The sequence below is a fragment of the Labrus mixtus genome, chromosome 10 (assembly GCF_963584025.1).
Source record: "Labrus mixtus chromosome 10, fLabMix1.1, whole genome shotgun sequence".
NCBI classification, from domain to species: domain Eukaryota; kingdom Metazoa; phylum Chordata; class Actinopteri; order Labriformes; family Labridae; genus Labrus; species Labrus mixtus.
The window spans coordinates 11697725-11720838 of record NC_083621.1 but is presented as its reverse complement, the minus strand read 5'-3'; the positions used below and the strand labels follow the sequence as shown (position 1 = coordinate 11720838).

General features: G+C 41.5%; 4 protein-coding genes across 4 annotated transcripts in view; 1 reads left to right on the top strand and 3 right to left on the bottom strand.

The window, feature by feature from the left end:
- Window positions 1–1221: 1221 nt before the first annotated feature.
- On the bottom strand, window positions 1222–12740 carry si:ch211-203d1.3 (protein phosphatase Slingshot homolog 3). The gene is made up of 17 exons (XM_061048257.1): window positions 12569–12740; window positions 11671–11831; window positions 10163–10200; window positions 9887–10058; window positions 8228–8343; window positions 8034–8102; window positions 7151–7216; window positions 6553–6735; window positions 6364–6457; window positions 6126–6254; window positions 5825–5871; window positions 5554–5700; window positions 4467–4667; window positions 4098–4293; window positions 3247–3348; window positions 3040–3129; window positions 1222–2313 (listed from the first exon to the last, which is right to left on the bottom strand). The coding sequence occupies exons 2-17, from the start codon at window positions 11716–11718 to the stop codon at window positions 2176–2178; spliced, it is 1836 nt and encodes a 611-aa protein (XP_060904240.1). The 5' UTR covers window positions 11719–11831; window positions 12569–12740; the 3' UTR covers window positions 1222–2175.
- A 2318-nt stretch (window positions 12741–15058) lies between these two features.
- Window positions 15059–18631, top strand: grhpra (glyoxylate reductase/hydroxypyruvate reductase a). The gene is made up of 9 exons (XM_061048252.1): window positions 15059–15282; window positions 15609–15739; window positions 16284–16356; window positions 16447–16563; window positions 16676–16764; window positions 16910–17011; window positions 17160–17295; window positions 17774–17904; window positions 17996–18631. Exons 1-9 carry the CDS (start codon window positions 15194–15196, stop codon window positions 18115–18117), a joined length of 990 nt encoding a protein of 329 aa, XP_060904235.1. The 5' UTR covers window positions 15059–15193; the 3' UTR covers window positions 18118–18631.
- Window positions 18631–21166, bottom strand: LOC132982023 (zinc finger and BTB domain-containing protein 5-like). Its single transcript, XM_061048251.1, has one exon. It carries the CDS (start codon window positions 20709–20711, stop codon window positions 18693–18695), a length of 2019 nt encoding a protein of 672 aa, XP_060904234.1. The 5' UTR covers window positions 20712–21166; the 3' UTR covers window positions 18631–18692.
- A 1736-nt stretch (window positions 21167–22902) lies between these two features.
- Window positions 22903–23114, bottom strand: part of tomm5 (translocase of outer mitochondrial membrane 5 homolog (yeast)) — a 1219-nt gene continuing 1007 nt past the window's right edge. Inside the window, exon 2 of the mRNA XM_061048250.1 lies at window positions 22903–22956. Coding sequence (XP_060904233.1) covers window positions 22922–22956 — 35 coding nt within the window. The 3' untranslated portion in view covers window positions 22903–22921. The remainder of the gene's footprint in view (window positions 22957–23114) is intronic.

Genomic DNA, 23114 nt, shown 5'->3' with positions numbered 1-23114 from the left:
CTTGGGAGCGCCGCCTGCTTGTAAGGAAAATCTGAGCCCCTCCAAGCACCCACTGGGAACCAGTGACATAAGACATGGACAGGATTTTGAAAAAGAATCCTTTAATCATAACACAACTAGATGTTGGCTCAGGCAGTGTGAACAGTGTGTGTTGTGGACAGAGGTGTCAAGTAACTTCTTTAAGTAGAAATTTTGGGTATCTATACTTTACTGGAGTAATTATTTTTCAGCCGACTTTTTACTTCTACTCCTTACATTTTCACACGATTATCTGTACTTTCTACTCCTTACATTTTAAAAATAGCCTCGTTACTCCTATTTCATTTCAGCTTGTTTTCAGTCCGGCTTGTAATCGTTCAAAAAAACACAAAAAAACCCTATCCAGATAAATCGCGCCATCAGGATAGAGTGAATCTGATTGTGGTTGGATGAGAAGTATAAACATATACCATTCCGACACCCTATTGGTTTGTACGCGAGCCATCGCACTTGCACATGACACAAATCACTTCACACTTCAGCAAGGAAATAGCACACGTATGTAGCCAAGTATGAAGATGTCCGTGGCAGAGACTCGAGAGAACTCGAGCGAAATGTCCCAAGTTTGTACATTTACATTCCAATAAAGGTTATTGATAACATGCCTCTGAAGTTTGACTTTTTGCACCATTACAATACTTCTAGGCAACTAGTCATCATATCTTCCGCTCCATGAAACACATGTTAATGCTCAGTAGTACACATATATGGTTCTTTAATGTATTTGCATTGTACTAAAATGCGTTCATTTTCAAAGGGCATTAATGCGGCTGAAACAGGTGCAGCCCAAATTTTTCAACATTAACATTTTAATATAACATTATAGTCATTATGGCCTTTAGAAAAATGTTTTTTTGGGGAGGTGGGGTAGTGCACTATAGGACCCTGTCCTTAATGGCATTTTTTTTCCTCTTACATTACTTTTACTTTTATACTTTTAGTAGTTTTGAAACGAGTACTTTTACACTTTTACTTGAGTAAAAAGCTTGAGTTGATACTTCCACTTCTACAGAAGTCTTTTTAAACCCTTGTATCTATACTTCTGCCTGAGTTATGAATGTGAATACTTTTGACACCTCTGGTTGTGGGATTATAAAGTGCATGTTTACTTCAATGGTGAGCATGCAAATTAAATGTAAATTAGCTTGGGTTCATCATCTTAAAATGGGAATATTCAGCATTGAGTGATCCTCAGATTTTAAAACAGTGTACTGAATAATATACCTTGACCCATAAGAAGGTAAATACAGAAAACCCTGAACAAGTTGGTCTTGCATGTCGGTATAAAAACAATTAACATGCTCACAGGAAATCAGCAGTTACATACGCATTACGTGTACATGCATAACTTTGGGAATTACATTTATACTGCAATCACACCAAGTGAGAAACAGCAGAGGATACAAACAATATACAGCCTCCACATTGTAGTAAAACCATTAAAAACACCATCACAGGGTCATATTTCTCAGGCTGAAGGCACTCATACAGTCCTGGTGATTAAAAAAAAAAGACATTCCTTTTCTAACAAAGTACTGACGATAAAGATTGAAAACATTATATATATTCATTGGCACATAGGAATAAATTGTTTGGCAAACAGATTCATGCCATTAAACTGGCACTGACTTGGTTCTTAATAAACAGCTTGGATACAGTGAATTTGTCCCGTCTGTGGACAACCTGGAAAAGACTTCTGATAAGAATATAAGACACATTTAAAACGGTCTGCCTTGAATCAGCAGCATACAGCATCACATTAACAAAGGAAAGGAGAACAGTAATTGCATAGATATCTCTGGAGTGATGACAGAAGAGCCAAAGTACGGAACAAGGGAGACGCACCACAGAGGGAGAGACCTGTTCTTCTAAATGTGGTAAGTTATGTTCTGAAGATAGTATACAAAAACATAATACAATTTACACTTTGATGAAAAGTGAACAAAGAAATGAAAAAACATAAATTAAAGCTTTTCAAATCGAAACAAAAAGCCAGAACGTATCAGTGTATAAAGGAACCTTGGCATGTTACTGGAGCACATTATTCAGGTGTGGACTCCATCATCAAACGTGTTTTCTCCCCTTCTCGTCTCCCTCCCTCCTGTAAATCGCTGCTCTCTCACCGCTTTGATCACTTTAGGGTTTACTCTGTCCGCTGTCCCGCAAACTCCCTGGTTCAGGTGAAACATCCACACATGCCCTTTGGTGAGAGAGACCCCGTCGCCCCTGGCTACGTCTCCGCTGCCGTGGAGACCGCCTTGGGCTGCCAGGCACCTTTGAAAAGAACAAAATGTGAAGGCGTAGATTAAAGCTCAGAGGAAATGAATGTGTACTGGTACACACATCTTCAGGTACAATCAGATGATTAGAAGAAAATAAATGGCAAACTTTTGACAATGTTTGGTATTTCCGTTTTTTTCAAGCAAAAATGTCAAACGTTTGCTGGTTGAAAGCTCTTAGAAGTAATGATTTACTGCTTCTGTGTTATTTAGAGGTTTTGATAAGAGGCTGTGATTTTCAGAATGATGGACAAAAGGAGATTTATTTAAAGCTAAATTTTCACAGCCCAAAGGGGGTTTGGGCTGTGAAAATTGAGCTTTAAATAAATCTTTATTAATTAAATTATAAAAATATTAATTAATTAATTAAAAAGGTGTTATAATTTAATAATTAAAGGTTAAGTTGCAGCCTTCACTTACGTTAGCGACTCATAGCAACAAAAGCTGTAACATTACAACCAGTTCACATGTAGAAACTGGACATTTAAATGTTTCCTGGATCCTAACTTTCCACTTTAAAAGACAACTAGTTGAGTGGACAGTTTTGAACAGAAACAATAGACTCAGAAGAAAACGGTGGATTCACAATTCCTTTAGTGCTTTAGTCCAGGTATCCTGTACCTCTTTTATACACAAGGGCTGTCAAAATGTTCTAAACTCACAGATCAGCTCCAATGTAACAGTACAGAGTTTTAAAGGAAGACGACAGGGCTTTATTTACCTGTCCTTTATCCACATCATCCAGGTCACTGATGGACTGCATGAGGGAGAAGAGGTTCATCCTGCCACTGCGATTAACACTTGCAGCAACCTTGAGATGAGAAGGAGAAAAAAACAAAACAAACAGTGACCAATAAAAAAAACCCAGTGAAGCTACATTTCTTCAAGTGCAAGTGCAGTGAGTAAAAGAACATTAGTGTGTGCTTACCTTGTCTGGTTCATTTATTGTGATTACAGGACCGGCGTCAGTTGTTCCCATCTGACCGGGTCCTTGGTCGGTGTCAGACATCTGTGAGGGCTCAGTAAACACCTGGATGGATGAGGGAAGATGAAGAAGAAAATTCAGTTTGGTGCTCTTTGGCGCCGACTGAAGGTCTCAGAGTGCAACTGCACTGTCATAAGACGCACAGTGCTGTTAGGCCTCATCAACTATTCCCCCTCACAGACAGCGAGCATTTGTTGACAAGCGGAGGAGCTGTGTTGTGAGAAGCCAAAGAACTATGTCAAGCCATAACCAGATTTTGCACTAATATGACTCTGCAAGTGTGAACAGCCCGTTGTAGAGACACATTTTAGCTTAAGATGGATGTTTGCAGGACTTCACTTAAACACAGTAAAGCTGCTAAACGGAAGACAATGCTGACACCGATAACAATAGAGCCTAACATAATATCTGTTATGAATAATATCTGTAGGGATGTACATTTCGCTTCTTGCTCAGTCACTGCCTCTTGTTCTCTTCTTAGCTTTATCCGTCGCCATCCTCTTCTCTCTCTTAACGTCAGATTGGCTCTTAGCCTCAGCCGTTGTATCAAACAGTACTAAGGTGGGGTAAAATGGCTAGTGCCGTACGCACTCTACGCACCAGAACCCCAAAGTCCCAAACTTACAAAGAGCTACAGTAGGCGACCGAGGCGATCTGTGGACATGGGAGTGACGCTGTTCTGCCTGTTTTAAGTTGTTGTACTATTAGGTCGACTTTGAAACGACTATTTTAAGGTGGAAGTTACACATTGTTGCTTGAATTACTTATGAAAAAATATTGATGTATTTAAATACCTCAGTATCTTCTGCTGAATCTCTCTCTGCACTCTCCTCATCCTCCTCGTCAGATTCAAGTTCCTCATCCTCATCCTCATCCTCTTCCTCTTCTTTGTCCTCTGGCTTTTCTTCCTCTCCTTCCTCCTTGTTGCGCACCGACTTTTGCCTTTGGTCTCTAGACTTTCGCCTCCAGAGAGTGCTGTGGCGCTGCTGGCTGAAAAGATGAAGCACGTACAGCACAACCATCTTCATATAAACCCAAATATCAACAAACCTTGAAAGTCAAATAAATTGGCAAGCTCATAAATATACTGGATGTATATGAATATATTCTTTTTCATTTCTGCTTTTATCACATAGAACATCACAGCTGATGGAAAGCCTCACCTTGCAACGAGGATGCCATTGTAGGTCTGGAGCTGTTTCTTGAAGCCCTCGTTGGGCTTTATGATGGACCGGCGGTCTCTAACATAGTTCATCGCCACATCCATAGTCCAGCGTTCATGCTTCATGGCATATGCAATCACAGTAGATGCAGATCGAGAAATACCCATCTTACAGTGCACCAACACCGCCTGTCCACTTCTTCTATAACACACAAAGATAGAAAAAAAAAAAGATTGCTTCTTGGTTTTTGGTGATTGAACTTTAAAAATAGGAAGGATAAAGGTTATAAATCCAAAGATACCCTGCTTCATTTTGCATGTTTATGTGGCCACAAAATGCGATGCAATTAAATAATGCTATCAGTCATCATGTCATCGTGTGACATCACAAAGCTGCAAAACTGGAGGTAAAGTAATGTTTATCATACAAAGAAACACTGACTCATTTTGTAAAACATGTATCCACTTCCTGGTGGATTAGATTAGAAGACCCTTAGGAGACAGCTAATCTGGCTCTGTCTAAAAGGTTAAATAAAAATACACCTTCCTTCAACCTCAAAGTCCTCTATAAAACAGAATGCCCCATGTGTGAACACAAGCAGCAGTTTTTTCCCCACCTCAGGGTGTTATATTTGGGACTATTTTTTAATAGAGTATCCACTGGTTGCCTGGCAACTGCTAAGAGCCTAGATATAGTCTGGCAGCTTTAGAGGTGCTGATTTTGTAACCGTTGACAGCTTGACTTCCCTCCACTGCTAGTCTTTGTGCTAAGCTAACCATCTTGAGTGTCGTGCTTCATATTCGGCAGAAATGCTCAAAGTGATATCAGTTTCTCATGTACTGTAACTCTACTATAAAGTCAATCAGTGTTTTTCCATAAAATACCCAACTCTTGCTTTGAAAGGACTGTCGACAAACTGCCCTGGTATTGTGTAACAATACAAAAAGATGATCTTTTTTTCTATCGTGTGTCGGCACAAATTATTTTAGTTTCCCCTTCTGACTTCTGATGTAATTTAGAAGTATAATGCGTCTTCACTAGTGTGTATTTTATGCTCTTTCTGATGTCTGTGGATTTTCAGGACAACCTTGCAGTGTTGATGAAGTTGTACGTGTCCGGCCAGTGAAACAGCAGGTCGGTGGCTTCTACATCATACACTCTGATGTTCATATAAATGAAGGACTCTGGGAAAAAGTTGTCGATCTCCCTCGTTATATTTAGAATATAGCCCACACTGAAAAAAAACACACAGACACAGAGTGGTGATTCAGAATAAGATAATGCACAATGGGTATTAACCATGCCAGGAGGAAACAGTACACCGAGCTGTATTAAGGGTTGCAGTTGGAATCACTGACTTGTTTTTCTGCAGCTCCTCGAAGTTAGCTGCGTTCCACTCAGAGCCCTGAAACCAGAGGAGGTGGAGAGGTTCAGTCTAGGGCACAGAAGGCAAAAAAAAAAAAAAAAAGAGCCTACACAGTTGTCTTCCTTATCGCTGTCAACACACATCTCCCAAATAGAGGAAGTGACAGTCACATGAAAATCCTATTGAAAGCAGATTTCCGTCAGAGAACTGACAGAAGTTTAAGAAGAGACTCTCGGTATGAGGGTCAAACAAAAACAAAAAAGTACAGTCTTTGAATGCAAACCATCACTCACCAGATAAAGGTGGTCAAATATTTTGGAGGGTTTATCCATCTGAGCCATGGTGACCAGGATCTCATTGTCAATGTACTCCTTATAGGGTCTCATGTCGAAGCCGATCCTGGTCTTCAGGGCAGAGTGCACCTATGGTAGCAAAGGAAAGATTAAAGCAGGTACAAAAACATTTGATTTCTTCAAGCATGCTCTACTATACTCAAGTGTAGTAGCCAACTTCCTCTTTTTTGTGTCTCACCATTTTAGATGTGAGGTTATCCAGGTCTTCAGTCCTCATGATGTCTCTCAGGTGCTCTTTGATCAGTCCTTCACAAGAAGTCCGTTCTGCAGAGCTTTTCACACCATGAAGAGAAAAATGAGCACCGGCAGACATGTGATAACAAGAATCTACCATTATTTTGTTTCAACTTCTTTTCCTTCTTCTTACGTCTGTCCATCACTGTCCCTGCGGACCGACTCCAGGTCGTTCATGGCCTCCCACTCGTTGAGGCAGAACCGGTCTGACTTGATGTGTTGGTGATAGTGTTCGGCCCACTCGAGGCCATTTCCTGGGATCACAACGGCCTTCACTGCCCGCTCACAGCAGCCGTGCAACGCCTGCAACACTGACCTTACAGCCACGCAGATGATAAGTATTAGGGCAGGTGATCATTTATGTATGAGACCAATGGAAATCTTAAAACAGGCAACAGAAGTTGAAAACACACTTTGAATATTTTGGAGTGGGGTTGTATAAGGTTCTAACCAATAGTCTGTGTTTAACCTTTAGTAGATGACAGTCAGAGAGGCTCCTGTTCGGAGAAGGAAACCAGAATTCTTACACAAAAGCTAAGCTATGTACAGCTGTACACAGGATGAGTAATACATAGACTGACAGTGGATAAGTACCCCAAACAACCCCGCTTCAAAATAGTAATTTCATTGCTGGTGAAGAATGTGACGGTTCAGTTGAAGTGATGCGCTCAGTGCCGTTGTCAAGGCATTGACGTCTTTGACAGTGACTCAAGAGTGTCAGCATTTCTCACCACATGGTCTGCATGGAAACAGGCTTAAAAATTCTGGACTCTTCAGCTGAGGTCACGCTGAAACCACTGTGGGAAAAAAGGACAGACATATGAGTCTAGAGTCGCACATCAGAGAAAGTTTGGATGACAGGAAGCATTGTTGGACAGACAGAGAGATTATTCATTTATTCAGTGTAAATTTGTGACAGTTCTTGTGAAGTGGATGAACATGTGAGGATAGAGAGAGAAAGTGTGTGAAAGAGAGAGAGAGAGAGAGAGAGAGAGAGAGCATTAGCGTGGTTTAGAGGTGTGATTCTGCCTCATGTGGGTGAACACGCTGAGTGTTTCTTACATGTCACACCAAACTATGACAGCTCAGTAGTTAAAACACAATCGATCCATCACACTGTGAGAGCATAGATCATTTTGGAAGTGCTAGTTTTGAAGCTCCTTTCTTTACTTTCTCCCGGCAATCAACAGATAAAGTGTCTCCACATTTAAAGCCAACAGTGTGACCAGTGGCCTTAAGCAAATGAACAGCCCCAAATCATAGCTGGTTAATAACAATCCCAGGTCACTAAAAAAGACACTAACAGTTAAGTAGCAACATTTAGTGTTCTATATTTGATTTCCCTGAACATAGACGCAAACACTTTACTTTCTTTTCATTGCAAAAAAAATCATGATCCCCTGCTTATACGTATAAGGGTCTGAGAGAGTGATAGGAGCAGTTGAAATGTATTAGGAATGATTCGGCTCCATAAATAGACACATTACTCATTCACATTATCTCTGGCTGGTGGCCCAGACATCAGTCTGCTGCGTCTGTGCTGCAGCCTCTTAAAAAAACTCCTTGCTCGTGCTTTAAAATGTGATCCTCTTTCCTGTTTGAAATGTTTCTTACCCGTCTCCGTCCAGGTAAACCTGCGTGTCGCTCCATACAGGAAGAACCAGGCCGATGGTGCACTGATCACTGCAGAGAGGGAGGACACAGAGACCCGAGGTAAGGAAATACTAAAACGACACCGTATTAGCTAAATTGACCTTTCTTATCTTGTGTGTTCTGACACATAACACCAGCTTCTTAGTTACACACACCTGTCTGAGTTGGGGAAATCCATTCCCAGCAGGATGCTCTCGTGTTTGTTTCCGAGGGTGGAGACAACGATCAGATATCTGACTCTGACCGAGCTGACGGACTCCAACTGCACTGCCTGCATGACAGAGTGCAGAGAACAAGAAGGTGTGAAATACTGAAAGCAGAATGAGGAAGAAACAGTAGTGCAAACTTCTAAAATCAATAAAATGTCCATGTTTTCCTGCCAAGGAAGTTTCTGTAATTTTGGAAGATGAATGTTTTACCATTCTTGCTTGTTGTAGGATTTCAGATGTTCAACAGTTTACAGTCTCCTTTGCCTTTTGTTACACTTCATAATGCTCCAAACATTTTCAATGGGTGACAAGTCAACTGTGCGCTGATAACAAGCTGGATGGTCCCTGTCCTCTTAAGCCCAGAGAATGGGGCGTCCAGGATCTTTTGACTTGCCTCAGTCCATTTTAAATGAGACTGGACTCAGAGAAAGCGGCAGCATTTCTGGATCTGGTTTATAAACAGTTTCCTCTTTGCATGGTCAAGTTTCAGCTTATAGTTAAGAATGTAGGGATGTCATGTGTATACTGACAATGGTTTTTGGAAGAGCTACTAAAGCCATGCAGCGATGTCCACTCAAGAATCATGTCTGTTTTTAAGCCAGAGCCGTCTCTGGACCTGAACATCATTGCCACCCAATATTGTTTTTTTGGTCTTGTCCCCTGCTCTCGGATTCTTGGAATCTTTAGATCATTTTATGTAATCTTCAGTCTTTCACAGACTGATGTATCCCTCCCCATCTTTCCTTCAGAAAGACTCAGCCTCTCTGGGATACTCTTTCTGACATTTTTGAAACATGTTGTTAAAAAGAATGTCATTTCTAAGTTTTAACAGTAGACATGTTGTCTTTGTGTAATTTTAAAATCAAATAGGCCTATGGAGTTTTAATGTTTCGCAAATAACCTCATTATGTCTTTATTCACTTTTTACACAACACACTAACTTTTTTGAATTTGGGGTTGTATATCACATTAATAAGGTGTGATGTGTGTGTGTGTGTGTGTGTGTGTGTGTGTGTGTGTGTGTGTGTGTGTGTGTGTGATGGTTAGCACTCTGATTCTCTGCTCTGGTTCATCCAATCAAACGCTTGTTATTCACAGGTAATCTACATGACCAATGACAAGGCTGGAGCCTCCTGCTTGTGTGACTCTCTGGTCTCTGCTGAATGTAAAAATGCAGATATTTCTTCTAATAGAGAAGAGGTGAACAGTCTAAACTGCGTCTGATTGTTTTATTTGTTACCATGTTTGTCACTGACGACACCAGGCTCTTCAGCTCCCATGATCTCTAAACCAAACTGTGTGGAATTATTTATGTAAGGGAGCATGGGACCAGGGAGGCTGTGGCAATGAAAGCTGGGTTTGGCAACCAGCTGAATAAATGTATTCATGTAGCTGAGAGCATAGACGATTAATGTATATCATGCCGTAAACAAGGAATCTATTGTGCATGTGTCACACCATTGCATATACCCGATCCACTGCATAAGAACAGCCTCAGCCCTAGAGTGAACTCAGCGTACTGATATATACTTATGGGAGATAAGTAAACACCACTTTGTTCCAGATCTGATTTAGCAAATAGTGCACGTAAACACACGTCCTCACCAGCTTGATTGTATCTTCTGGTCTGAGCTGTTCCACCATGGCATGAATCTGCCTGTGGCGTTTGTCTGACGCTTCATCGCGTTCTTTCCCTGGAGAGGTCTCCTCGTCAAGGCACTCTCTCTCGCCCTCTTCCAGCTGAAGGACAGCCCCCTTCACAAGGGCAAAGCTCTCTCTACACACAGACAATGATCAGTTAGCATGATGCTGCTGGGATCTTCTAACTGGGAATCATTTTTGTTGGATTACAATTCATGGACCAGACAGGAGTACATCTACCTTTTCTGAAGTCTTCCTCGGTTTTGGAAGCCTTCATCCTTTGAAAATAAAATAAAATACAAGGATGCCTCATGTCATGAAGAATACTAAATATCACACATAACCTCTTCAGTTGTGTTGGATCTGAGATTCCTTTTTTTAATTTGCTACAAACCCCATTTTGCTATCTTGCTTTCATACTTTTTTTGTTTTAAAAGTGAAAGGTTTTAAGATTATGAAAAGTCTTATTTTAAGTTTTAGGTCAAACAGCGTGTTAAATATCTGCTGTGCAGCCTGTTTGTAACTGTAAAGAAGAGTTGACATATTAACATCCACCTTCTAACAAAGCTGATGCTGAAGTATCACACAAATCCAAATGAATAAAACACACAAGAACACTATATACACTATACATTACACTTCACTAATGCTCCCAAAAGGACTGATTTCTAACTTGATACAAAAAGGAGGAGAAAGTGTGTGCAACGTTTTTTCCTGTTAGAGAAATGTGTACACAAGAGGCCGGAAAACATGTTCTGTAACTGCTTGTGGACTGTTTGGGTGAAATGTGGTGCAACATAGATAAGATGCAGAGGAAGACTGAAGTGAGGTCTGAGGAGACAGATACAGAGTGACATGTGAACAAAGGGAAGGACACACTGAAGGGGAAGAAAAGAAGTACATGTATTTTAAGTAAAAAGCAATATAACGATAAAAGTTTAAAGAGTGAGAGGTTCGGGGGGGGGGGGGAGGGGGGGGGGGGAGGGGGGGGGGAAGCAGTAGCATTCAGTAACATTACCTGTTACGCAACTGACAAGTCCAGACAGAGTCAAGAAAAAAAAAATAATAAAGAAGAGAAGTGGGCAGGAGCCAGGAGAGGAACGATGAGGGTTTGAAGAAGAAGACAAAATAAAAGAGAAAGCACAGGTTAAGATAATAAAGCGATTCGATTCTGTGACAATGTATGCAAAAAAATAAGAGCCACAATTCAGTCGGTTATGGTTAAGTTGGCAATGACGAAGACTGTGAAGGAAAGCTAGTTCAATTCATGAGACAACATGAGAAGAGTTAAAGACAGATGCTGGTGATACAGTGGTTGTGTGATTATATTCCTTATGTAAATATGTGTGCATTAAACTACTACAGTGGCAGTGAGAGTTCAGACTGACAGAAGATGATCCAATCACTCAGCGAATTCCTTTGATGAGAGTACAGATGTTTATCTGTAAACCCATTAATGCACTCACAACCCCGAGAAACACCACAGGCTCTTTATTATTCAGGCTCTTTATTATTCAGGCTCTTTATTATTCAGGCTCTTTTTGTGATAAAATCCACAAAGACACATAATCAGGACCAACTTCTCTTCATGCAGAACTTGAAGGGTCCTCCATTATTAACACTTCTTACTCACTTAGTTCTGCATCATTATTCATAAAGAAAAGAAAAAACCTTTACAAATCTGACTAGATAACGCAACGTAACCCACTTGTTTATGTCAACTAAAGATTGCAAAAAGCTGAACTCACGGGAGCGGTGGAGATGGATGGGATCCTATGCAGGGTCAACAGAGCCATGGCACAGTACAGGTATGTCTCCACTAAACCTGCAGCAGCGGGCAGGCTCAGACAAGCTCTGCAGGCTCCTCGGCCAAAAGTGTGTCGAGGGTGGGGCAAATTCTGTTTTAGTTCTGGAATGACACATGGATATTTAATTACAACCAATAAATCAGCTCAATACCAGAGATTCCTAGTGATGAGTCAGATGACTTGAATTAAGAATTTTTATGAATCGGAAAAAATAGTTTTAAGAACTGTTGTTGTTTGATCCGGCAATATGACCAAATGTGGGCTCTACAACACAAAGCATCAGAGATTTGATGTTGCTGTTTTTATTACACCATCACTACTGAGGATTTAACTGATTAATAAACATGTTCAATGTTATGATGACTAGGTATTTTGGATAGTCAGCTCCCTTCCTGAGTTTAAATTGCATAATTTAAATTACTATAGCTTTCAAAGACCTACAATCAGCCAAACTAAAATCTTGCCATAAATGGTTTCTTGAGTGTGTGGACTGTTGACCATCAACATGGCAGGAGTGAGTGGTTACGCCTTCATTATATGGCAGCAAGTATTTGATATGGCTTCAGCTCGTCGCTTGCAGATAATACGCGGGTTTATATCCTGTTTTTTCTAAGAGTAATTAGTAATTAATTAGTAAAGAGTAATAAAAAAAACCCTGCGTGACGAGCTAAAAGCGGACAGTGGTTCGTTTCTACAACAAGACATAAACAAGAAGCGGTGTAGTCGGTAACACACAGTCTGAGCTAACAGCTGACGACACTGTTCTCTGCAGTGTACAAGACAACATTTATTTATTTAAAAAAATATATATATATTCCAGAAACGACCATTTTCTTACCTTTCCCGTTTGCGGTCCCCGCGTTGTTTTCCTGCTTGTACGCTTCTTGTTTGTTTCCCAAGCACTCAGAGCTCCTTATTCCGCCCTCTGTCGCTTCGACGGAGAGGACTTCACCATTTACAGCTCAGCTGCTGCCCCAGTGGAGGAGACGCCGAGCAGTCCGAGCACGAGAACAGGAAATGTACGAAAGGACTTACGTCATGCGCAGGCAAGCGGTGAGCGACGTCGTTACACTAAGCGACGAGGAGAAAAGCCCGGGTTGTAGCCTGGAATTGAATCTTTGAAAGAAAACCCATAGGGGAGGAGGTAGTGGATTAATTAATTAATTAATTAACCATTTGTTTAATTTGTCACTGGCAGCATGAGGGAGCTCTGAGAGGGCGTGAAAATCATCACAGGCTGCAAGAAGGGCAAACAGAGGACGGGGACATTGTGAGAGCAAACCTGCTCAACCTGTTTTTGTTTTTTTTTAAACAGGCTTCACTGCCCAGCCACTACAGATAGTGTTTGTACTTTCTGAGAAGGCTGGGGTCCTTCCGCATTTGCAAAAAAAACAAAAACTGCTGCAGACCCTTTACCAGTTTGTGGTGGTCACTGTGTCCTGTTTTCTACTGGGGAGGAAGCAGGAAAGAAGAGGGACGCAGCACGGCTGGATAGACAGGAAGGCTTCCTCTGTGGATGGCACAGAGCTGGACTCTCTGGTGATGGTGGCAGAGAGAAGGACTCTGGACAACACCCACCACCCCTCTGCACAGCACCTTCACCAGGCAGAAGAGTGTGTTCAGTGGCTGCTGTCACAATCCTGCTCCACATACAAGAGAACTCTTTTGTCCCCTCGAACATAAGATTGTACAACACCTCAGCAGAGGGAAAGCACACAGTGATTCTTGGACTTAAAGCAGCTGTATTAAAGAGACAGTCTCTAGTTGGACAGTTTAATGTTCATCTCGACAAATAATATATTAGCACAATTGCACCTTGAAGTATGTACAGACTTCCTCGTTTCAGACACTGCTGTACCTTCTATCTATCTGTATATTGGTCATTGGTGAAGAAGACACGCTACATGTACAATATTTAAGGTGGTAATTATGTAGGCTATATTTAGCTCACTTAAGTGCTGTACATCAGTTTGAGTTGTATTTCCTGTTTTTAAAACAATCCATTGAATTATTGATATAGCCTACTGATAGTTTTTGACAAAGCGTTTGCAATTTTTTTTTTACAACCAACACCTTGACCAAAAAGAAAACTAACAGAAGATTTTTTTAAAGTTATTCCTGACATGAAATAGAACTGATTCAGGTGATCTATTATTGATGAAGTACAACTTGAGAGACCAGAGTAGTTATAATTCCACACATGCACAGAGTTATGCATCAAAAAGAACTGTGGATTTAGTAAGTCAGTTTTATGAACACATAGAGCAAAGCTATGCAGATCATGTTTAAGACCCACTGACAAATGCAACAAGAGCAGCTGTGTTATTCCCACACTGCAATGTTGGAGCAGTTAAGAGAATGTCAGATTCCCTGAATGTTTATCTGGTAGAGCTGTGTCATTTTAGTAGCTTTAGAATGGGTGGAGCAAATCAAAGGCAGGAAAGTGCTGATATGCAGTGACTCAGTGCGTGCTTTGTACCGTATTGAATCAGGCTCTTCTAGCCATGAAATAATACTTACACATTCAGTCAGGGCTCAGACAGGACATTCATGTGGATTCCAGCACATACAGGCATGGCAGGAAATGAAAACATGAACAGGTTGTGCCAAGGAAGTTACTAAGATATTGACATCACATTATCCAAGGCAAGGCAAGTTTCATTATGTAGCACATTTCAACAACAAGACATCAAACGCATCATGACAGAGGAAAAAAAGAAAAATTAGATTAGAACATTTTTAAAACACTCGAACAAACAATTCACACACAGAGGAGAAGATTAAATCTGAAAATATGTGAAAATAAAAGATATGATTAAAATGTAATTCATTCAAATAATTAAGTAAAAAAAAAAAAGCTGATATAAAAATTGAAATAATAATAAGCGTAAAAGTTACAGTGCAGAGATGAAGTCAGAGGGTAAAGAATCCCATGGAGTAAACAGTAATGGATCAATCAGACAAAGGGAATATATTTATAATCAATTCAGAGCAACATTGATACAGTAAAACAGAGAATTCATCTGGTCTCTGTGAGGTTTGCAGTCAAGCAGAAACACGTTGAACCTGTGCTTATGACCTGTATTTATAGTCAACACAAAGACAGAACATCATTAGAAGTGAAGAGAGCTGAACTCATCTGAATTATTCTGGACTGTGGCCGAAGTTACCTTTCTGATTATGTATTGAAAACATAGACTGTAAATATTATTATATGAAAACTGGTCTGTTGAGAAGTTAAATCCAGTAGATGGCAGTAATGCAATTTGTTGGATACCAGCTGCCATTAAAACACAAAAGAAGAAGAAGATTTACACATTGTACTTCCGTGTACAGGTGTAGTTTCTATCCAGTTATCATTCAGACTTTGCTGTGTTACCAGTGTGTAGTCGTCCAGCCTTTACACAAGTTACACGTTGTATCACCCGAAGAGGATTGTGTTCATTGTGGCTCTTTAAGTAGGATGCAGACAATTGGAAAACTTATGAAGGTTTACATAACGAGACGAATCCCGCCGGAGGGGATGAAGATACTTTCATCTGCTACTGGAGTGTATGCAGTATTTCTGACCTTCATCTAACTGTTATACAGAGAAACAACTAATAACTAACCGCACAGCGTGTGGCTCGACATGCAGTGTTAAATTGCTGTATTTTCCTTTGGCTGAAACACGTGTTACACATTTATATTTTTAGTTGAATTCACGTGACACTTGTATTGCATGTCTAGATGCTATGAGATCACAAAATGAAAATATCAGAGTGACATAAGATCTCTAACGCAGTAGCATACATTCATCAAAGACTACAGCTAAATGATAGGCTGACTGACTGGATGAGGCTATTGCATTAAGTTGTTCTCTGTCTCCTTGTAAACAGATGTGAGGTTTCAATGTGGGACTCGGATGAACCTGTGCCGAGGACAGAGCTTCTCCAAGGTGTGCAGGGCGCTCATGGTCTGCTGTGTATGCTGTCAGACCGGGTCGATGCAGAGCTTCTGGATGCTGCAGGTTCTCGTCAACTTTGTATCAGTGGATTTCAATGTTTTCTGTTTATGAATGAAAAACAAAAAGAGCTACATTACATTTACTTGTGTTTACATTGTGTCGACATTCTTTTATGTTTTTATTACAGACAACCTTAATATTTACAGTCTATGCAGACCGCAGAGAGATGTCAGGAAGTGAGGGTTAGAGATTTGGATACAAAAGTGGGATTAAAATCCTATCTAGATAGGATTTGACCCAGATTTCCATGAACTGCAAGACAATTAACAATTAACATGAAAATTCAAAAAGGGTATGCACACTTTCTATAGACACTGAAATTTACAATGACATGACACAGAATAGCAAGAAGTGCACATAACCAGAGATCACTTTAATTTCATGATGATTCATCAATTATCCATATTTTTTTGGCAACATTTTCTACCTATCAACTAATCATTCATTGCTTCAGCTTATCTATAATAAAGGAATCCTCAGAATTAGCCTGCTGATCATGATTACTCTCCTTTTTATGTGTCTCAGCTGATCTTTTCTCTAATTCCAGGACCAAACCTGAAAGTCATCAGCACCATGTCCGTGGGATTTGACCACTTGGTTCTTGACGCAATCAAAAAGCGGTAGGTCAACCTTACAAAACCAACCTTTGACTAACAGCATGAAGTGTAACAGAGCTTATACATGTAGTACTGTATGTTTTTTTGAAACAGTGGCATACGTGTTGGATACACTCCTGACGTCCTGACTGATGCCACGGCAGAACTTACTGTAGCCCTGCTGCTGGCCACTGCTCGCAGATTACCAGAGGGGGTGGAGGCCGTCAAAAAGTCAGTCTCAACGTGTTTACTCGTTTATGAAAAAATCTGAGTTTGACCTAACCTGGACTTCAAGTAATGATATAAACTTTTTGGTCAAAATGTTTTTCTTTTGGTCTGCTAGTGGTGACTGGACCTCGTGGAAGCCTCTCATGCTGTGTGGTTATGGTCTCTCCGGCAGCACTGTGGGGGTCATTGGACTGGGACGCATTGGTTATTGCCTTATTTACTTTGGAACTACATCTTCATTAAAATAGAGATAGTTTGACATTTCTTAATAGCACTGTCTAATATTTATCCCAAATGAAGTTTAAAACTGGTTGAATAAATGGTACTTTTTGTGGTTGTTGTTGTTCAGGCATGGCCATTGCTCGCAGACTCATGCCATTTGGAGTGAAGAGACTGCTGTACTCTGGGAGAACAACCAAGGCTGATGCCGCTGAGGTTAGCGGAGAGTTTGGTAAGAAAAACTTAACATAGTGACAGGGGGGAAAAACTAAAAGCTTAGTAATAAAAAAAAAGAACAGGAGAGAAAATTTGGTTGTAAAACAATAATGTGTGTTTCATCTCTTCAATTTCTTTGCCTTTTCTCCCCCTTCTTTAAACAGTTCCCCTGGACACACTTGTGTCTGAGAGTGACTTCATTGTTGTCTCCTGCTCTCTGACGCCAGAAACCCAGGGACTGTGTGACAAGGCCTTCTTCAGCAAGATGAAAAACACAGCAGTCTTTATCAACTCAAGCAGGTGGACTTTTAAAGCAATGCAAACCTAGCTTAAACAGTGCCATTAATTAAAAAAAAAACAAAAAAAACAGACAATGATTTTATTTTTGCACCAGCAGTGGACTGATGTCACAAGTTTAACTTCTATAACCTTAAATCTCAAAAAAGACTTAGCCTTAAAAACTGTGATTTCCTATCTTCGACTGACTTCACTCTCTACTAGCAAACATATTTTTTTTCAGTGCTAGGTATTGTTTATGAAGAGTTTTGCTCAGCTAATAAATGTTGGTTTTGGGCCTGTGCATCACCTGGTGTACTTTCTGATATCAAACACCATTTCAGAGCGTATTGGATGTATTTCTGGAATCTCAGTATTAGAACAAATCAAAGAAAAAGTTTTGGTTTTGAAACATAGTTTGGTTGTTGTACATTTCTGCCACAAGCTTTACTAGTTGTTAACACACACACAGACTCTAATGTGTTGTGAATGGTGCTTTCAGGGGAGCTGTAGTGAATCAGGAGGACCTGTATGAGGCTTTGAGCAGCGGACAAATCGCTGCAGCCGGACTGGATGTCACAACACCCGAGCCACTCCCAACAAACCACCCTCTTCTTACACTTAATAACTGTGGTGAGTAGATGGGATGTGAAATATGCAGGCATGGCTCTGTTCCCACTAAGCCTCCTGATTTGACAAATGCTTTCACTTATCTCTTGTGTAGTGGTGTTACCACACATCGGCAGTGCCACCTACTCCACGAGAGGCGTCATGGCAGCTTTGTCAGCTCGAAACCTGCTGGAGGGTTTACAGGGAGGAGAGATGCCCAGTGAACTCGCCTTCTAGCGCTCGGAACGGAGCCGCTGTGCCTGCAGTACTCATAGAAACACTTTTCAGACATAGTGTGAAGGGTTAACCCTGACTTCATGTAAAAGTTTAACCTTTGACTTCTTATTCTGCACTTTATTCAAACGCTAATGCTCCATGTCTACTGGTATGAAACAGTACTACACTCCAGTTTATTGTAAAATGGAATGTTTTGAAAAAATATAAACTGATGCCTCAGATGGCCTCGTGCTCGTAGATTTGGTAAATTCAATAAATATGACTGAATATTTTAATATGAATATTTTAGTTAGTCTTATCAATCTTGATGCAGCTGACAAAACAATTCTTGTGAGAATCATTTCACTGCAGTAACATCCGTTTAGCTACATTTGGTCTGTTTAGTTTTCATGTAACACTGAGAACAAAACTCACAGCTTTGTAAAGAAGATTAAAAAAAAAAAAACATGTCAAGATTAAAATGACTGTCGAAGTGAAGTCAAAAACTGATCAGTAAAGTGATAAATACAACTTGCATCACATGAGTTCATTATTTCAAAGAACAGTTTGAGTTGTTTCTGAAGATGACAGGCAGGTCACAACAGGCTGTCTGGGAATGATTGATCATCCTTCCAGTTTAGGCAGGTGTTTTTTGAGTGTTTATACAGGTGGGAGGACTGGCTAAAGCGTTTGCCACACTTTGGACAGGGGTAAGGCTTTTCCCCTGTGTGGACTCTGATGTGCTTTTTACAGTCAGTCAGGTTCATGAAGGTCTTGCAGCAGATTTTACAGGCATACTTCTTCTCCCCTTCCACCAGTAGTACATGGTCTTCAGCTGCTGCTTTCTTGCACTTGGAAAGAACGTCGTCTGAGGCTCTGGTTAGAGATGGACGATCATCTAAAGGAGAACTTTCTGTACCAGCTTCTGACCCTGGAGGGACTTTGGGGGCGATGCGGCGGAAGGTCGTCGCCCCTGTGCTTTTCCCCACTCTGGAGGTTTGGCTCTGAGAGGTTTCGAGGCCGAGACTCGGCGTGATGCCGCTCAGGAACCCTGCAAAAGAGTTCTGGGTGGGCTGGAGGATGAGTGTGTCGCTGAAACTAGGTCCCTGAGTTGGGAGAAGCTGCTGCAAGGGGACAGGGGTGACAGGGAAAACAAGTGAGGAGGAGGGATCGGATGGCGGAGCAGCGGAGGTGCTTGCGTCTTCTGCGTTTAGACACAAATCTCCAGCAGCTGCAGGGGAGTCACTGGCAGCTGCAGCAGCCGCGGTTGCAGCAGCGGTGAGGCTAGCGAGACTGTCTTCTTCGTCCAGATCTCCCATTACACTTTCAGCACTGGGATTTAGGAAGCAGGAAAAGGCCAGTTCTGACAGGCTGTCGAGGCATTCACCTGCTTCTGACTCCCCACTTAAATCTCCATCATCTTTCTGAGCATCAGGCTGAAGATGTATGCAGGGCTGAGGTTGTAAAAAGCTAATATTGACATCTGATGGACAGGCAGCAGACATTTTCTCCTCATTGAGTTGTGCATTCAAGTCGTCAGTGTAGTCTTGCAGAGAAGGGGGAGAATTATTTGCTACTGTGTCTAAATTCGGGGAATATGAGCTTAGATTCTCCCTTTTCACCTCAATCTTCATCATCTTTGTCTCCCCTCCTTCCCCTTCATCTCCCACCTTTACTTTGACCACAGTGTCTCCATCTGTGTCTCCGCCCTTTTCCCAAGCACCTGTGCCTCCTGCGCTGCTGTCCGACTGGCTAGGCAGCTGGATCTCCTCTGACTCACCCTTTGTGGCTTCATATTTCTCCTCAACTTCCTCTTCACTTCGGGCCTTCCAGTGTCTGTCGGACGGTGACAGCAGCTCCTCTCCTCCATCCTCTGTGCTAACGGTGCTTCTGGTCACAGTAGGTGAACACTCTTTGTAGTTCCCCTCCTGCAGCCTGCAGGACCTCTTCCTACCACTCAGACTGTCCTCACTCGACTTCCTCTTGTAGCTCGTAAGTTCTGCAGTGCCCTGCATACCACTTATCCTCTGCTCTCCGACCCCACCAGACTGACTGACCTCCAGTCTAACCTCCTCCTCCTCATCACCCTCCTCCATGACGGATGTGACCTGCTGAAGAAACGCTGCCCTCTCCGCCTCGGAAGATGGACTCTGCTGCTGCTGCTGCTGCACTGACCGCCAGCCTTTAGGAGGCGATGCAGGGAAGTTTTTCCTGGACAGGTGGAGCTTGCAGGCCTTGACAACAGCGTTAAGGTGCAGGTGTGATGCTGCCAGCAGCACATCCATCACATTGGAGGCCCCCAGGGAGAGGGTGGAGGTGTAAATCATGTCTAGCAGAGTGGTGAAGGCCTCCGGTGTCACCACCTCTGGATCTAACTTCATCACGCTGGGGCCTCCACCTCCGACTGTGTCAGCTCCTCCTGGTTCTCCGGGCTCTTCCCCACTGTCAGTCGAGCTCAGCAGAGCCCTGAAGTGGGAGCTGCACGCTGCCAGGATGGAGCGATGAGCCTGGAAGCGCTGGGATCCAACCACCACCACACAATCACAGAGCTGAGCATGGAGACGCTGATGGTTGAGCTGCATGAAAATATGCTGGAAATGACCTGGAAAGTCCATAATAGGCGGTGGAAATTCCGCGGTTTACTATTGCAGGTGTTATATGTGCTGCTGGCAGCAGAATAACATAATGAAGGTCATTGTCAAAAACAAAAAAAGTCAGTGTCTTAACGACCAGTTTCCTGGGGTTCTCATCTCATCAGGCACACTGGACTGTGGCATTTAAAAAAAAAAGCCTACCTCCGAGGCGATATGCAGCAGCCTTTTGTCTGTTGTTGCCGGGTTTCCTAGAGATGCTCTCTGGAGTATGGGCGGGCCTGCTCAACAATAACACGGAAGGATGCGGCACCGTCTCGCGCTCTGTCAAGAACAGCGCACGAGTTGTTGCCCAGATTTTCCAATTCCTCTGCCGAAACTCAAAAATAAACTTGTGAAGCGTTTATCTGGGGCTAACTGGTGATACTGATTCACACAGCAGACCGGCTTTGAGCATCAGCTGTCGGCGCCTCCCTCGCTTAGACTCACTAACCCGCGGAGAAAATCAACACCGCCCCCTGGTGGTGCTATTGCGGAACTGCATTTTCATTTAATATTTGTACTTCTGCCACTCTAAATCTCATTGAATGGGCAGATTGCAAAGACTCCCGCATACACCAAGTAGGTCTATATGAATATTTAGTTTATTTAAACTTTATTACGGACTTAAGGTTCAGATAAAAGACAACAAATACATAACAAACATACAAAAGCACACTGAAGTTAATCATTTATAATCAGTCTATATCAGGGATGGGCAACTACATTCACAGCAAGGGCCACATTCATTTAATTCTCACTGCCAGAGGGCCAAATTGTAGCATACATAAAACGATTGCAGTCAATTATGTCTCAAATTTAACTCAACATATACCAGTGATCAAATATTATTGTGGACATATTTCTGGTTTTCATGATTTCATGGCAGATTTTGTCATGTTTTCTTCATGTTTCCAATTAATTTATATGTAAAAATTGACCTGAGGGCCACATTGAGGGTTGATGGGGGCCACCAGTTGCCCACCCCTGGTCTATATGAACAATTTAAGAAGCTATAATCCCAAAAAAAAGAGGCTTCTGTACCAGTGTCTACTGTCTGGGACTGGTAACAAAGAGTACTCTATCTAATGTTGGACAGGACCAAGATGATGTCATTCACAGAGCTATGTAGTCTGCAAATACATTAATATGGGAGATTTCTTAACACAGCTTGGAGAGTAGCCACAAACCTTTCACTCGTACTTCTACATCTGTCTTTCTTTAAAAACATCATTCTAAGCTACATATAGACTGCATTCTTGCTTTCTTACACTGTGTCCACAAAGTAGTATTCAGAGGGTTACAATATGTCTAGATGTCTGAACACAAACTAAACCTGCGTGTAGGATGTTTGTGTACATCCTGTGACATTGCCTAAAAATGTAATCAGTCATTTTTATTAATTTATATGAATAATTCAGATTCAGTATTTAAGTGTAAGTTTTTCAGCTGCCTGCTTGCACATTGGTGGGCCCTCAGAGGCCATCGCTGGAGTTAATGACTGAGGAAGGCTGTACAAGTATTACTCTGATAAAAGTAACAGTAAACAGATACAAAACAACTATCTTTTGAAGAAAACAAATAATGAATTTTCCAGACAAAAACTGAAAGGCCTATCTTAAGTTCAATGACAGACAGCTGTACCAAAATGGATAGACAAAAGCACCAGGTTTGTTTTTGATTAAATGTTATATATACAGTATATACAGTATGTTGTGTTGAAAAACTGAAAAAGACATTTTCCTTTTGTTTGTTTTCTGTTTTTATTTTCAGTGATTTCATAATAATATTAAGAGGCAAACACGTATTCATTTAGATCTTCAGAATGTTGTAGCTTGAATTTAGCTTGGAAATTTTTCAAATGCAGTTTTTACAATTTGAATTCAACAGAACAGAGCAGATTCAAAGTAACAAACCAAGGGCATAAACATTGTCTCCCATCAATTTGTGAACATGGTAGGTATACACAAAAGCAAACATTGCATTTCACTTGATGTTGAACATGAAAGGCCAACACACCATAAGAACAAGACTAAAAATGAAATCAGGGTGTTGCATCAGGTGCAGTGAATGACAGACTCTGGTCATCGTCAGAGGATTTGCTGTAATGGCCCCCATCGTCTGCCCATGATGGTCCATAGTGTCTCTGATGGAAGAAACTCTCAGCTGATGGTGGAAGAGAACAGCTGCTCTGCTCATATGCTGTCCAGCTTCTTCAGCACATATGGGGCTGTAAATGCAGAAAACCAGGAATTAGATTAGAGCAGGTTTTTTATGTGGTGTCCACTTGGGGGCCACAACCCTCAACATGGCCCTCAGGTCAATTTTTACACATCAATTCATTGGAAACATGAAGGAAACATGATGGAAACATGAAGGAAACATGAA

Excerpts from the sequence above, each read along its gene's own strand:
- si:ch211-203d1.3 (XM_061048257.1), bottom strand. The coding sequence starts at position 11,718 with ATGGCTCTGTTGACCCTGCATAGGATCCCATCCATCTCCACCGCTCCC. Across the intron at positions 8,103-8,227 it reads GATTTCCCCAACTCAGACAG|TGATCAGTGCACCATCGGCC; the intron begins GTGTGTGTAACT and ends CCCTCTCTGCAG. Across the intron at positions 6,458-6,552 it reads AGGGACAGTGATGGACAGAC|CTCTGCAGAACGGACTTCTT; the intron begins GTAAGAAGAAGG and ends TGGTGTGAAAAG.
- grhpra (XM_061048252.1), top strand. The coding sequence starts at position 15,194 with ATGCAGACAATTGGAAAACTTATGAAGGTTTACATAACGAGACGAATC. Across the intron at positions 16,357-16,446 it reads CTTGACGCAATCAAAAAGCG|TGGCATACGTGTTGGATACA; the intron begins GTAGGTCAACCT and ends TTTTTGAAACAG. Across the intron at positions 16,564-16,675 it reads GGGGTGGAGGCCGTCAAAAA|TGGTGACTGGACCTCGTGGA; the intron begins GTCAGTCTCAAC and ends TTGGTCTGCTAG.
- LOC132982023 (XM_061048251.1), bottom strand. The coding sequence starts at position 20,711 with ATGGACTTTCCAGGTCATTTCCAGCATATTTTCATGCAGCTCAACCAT.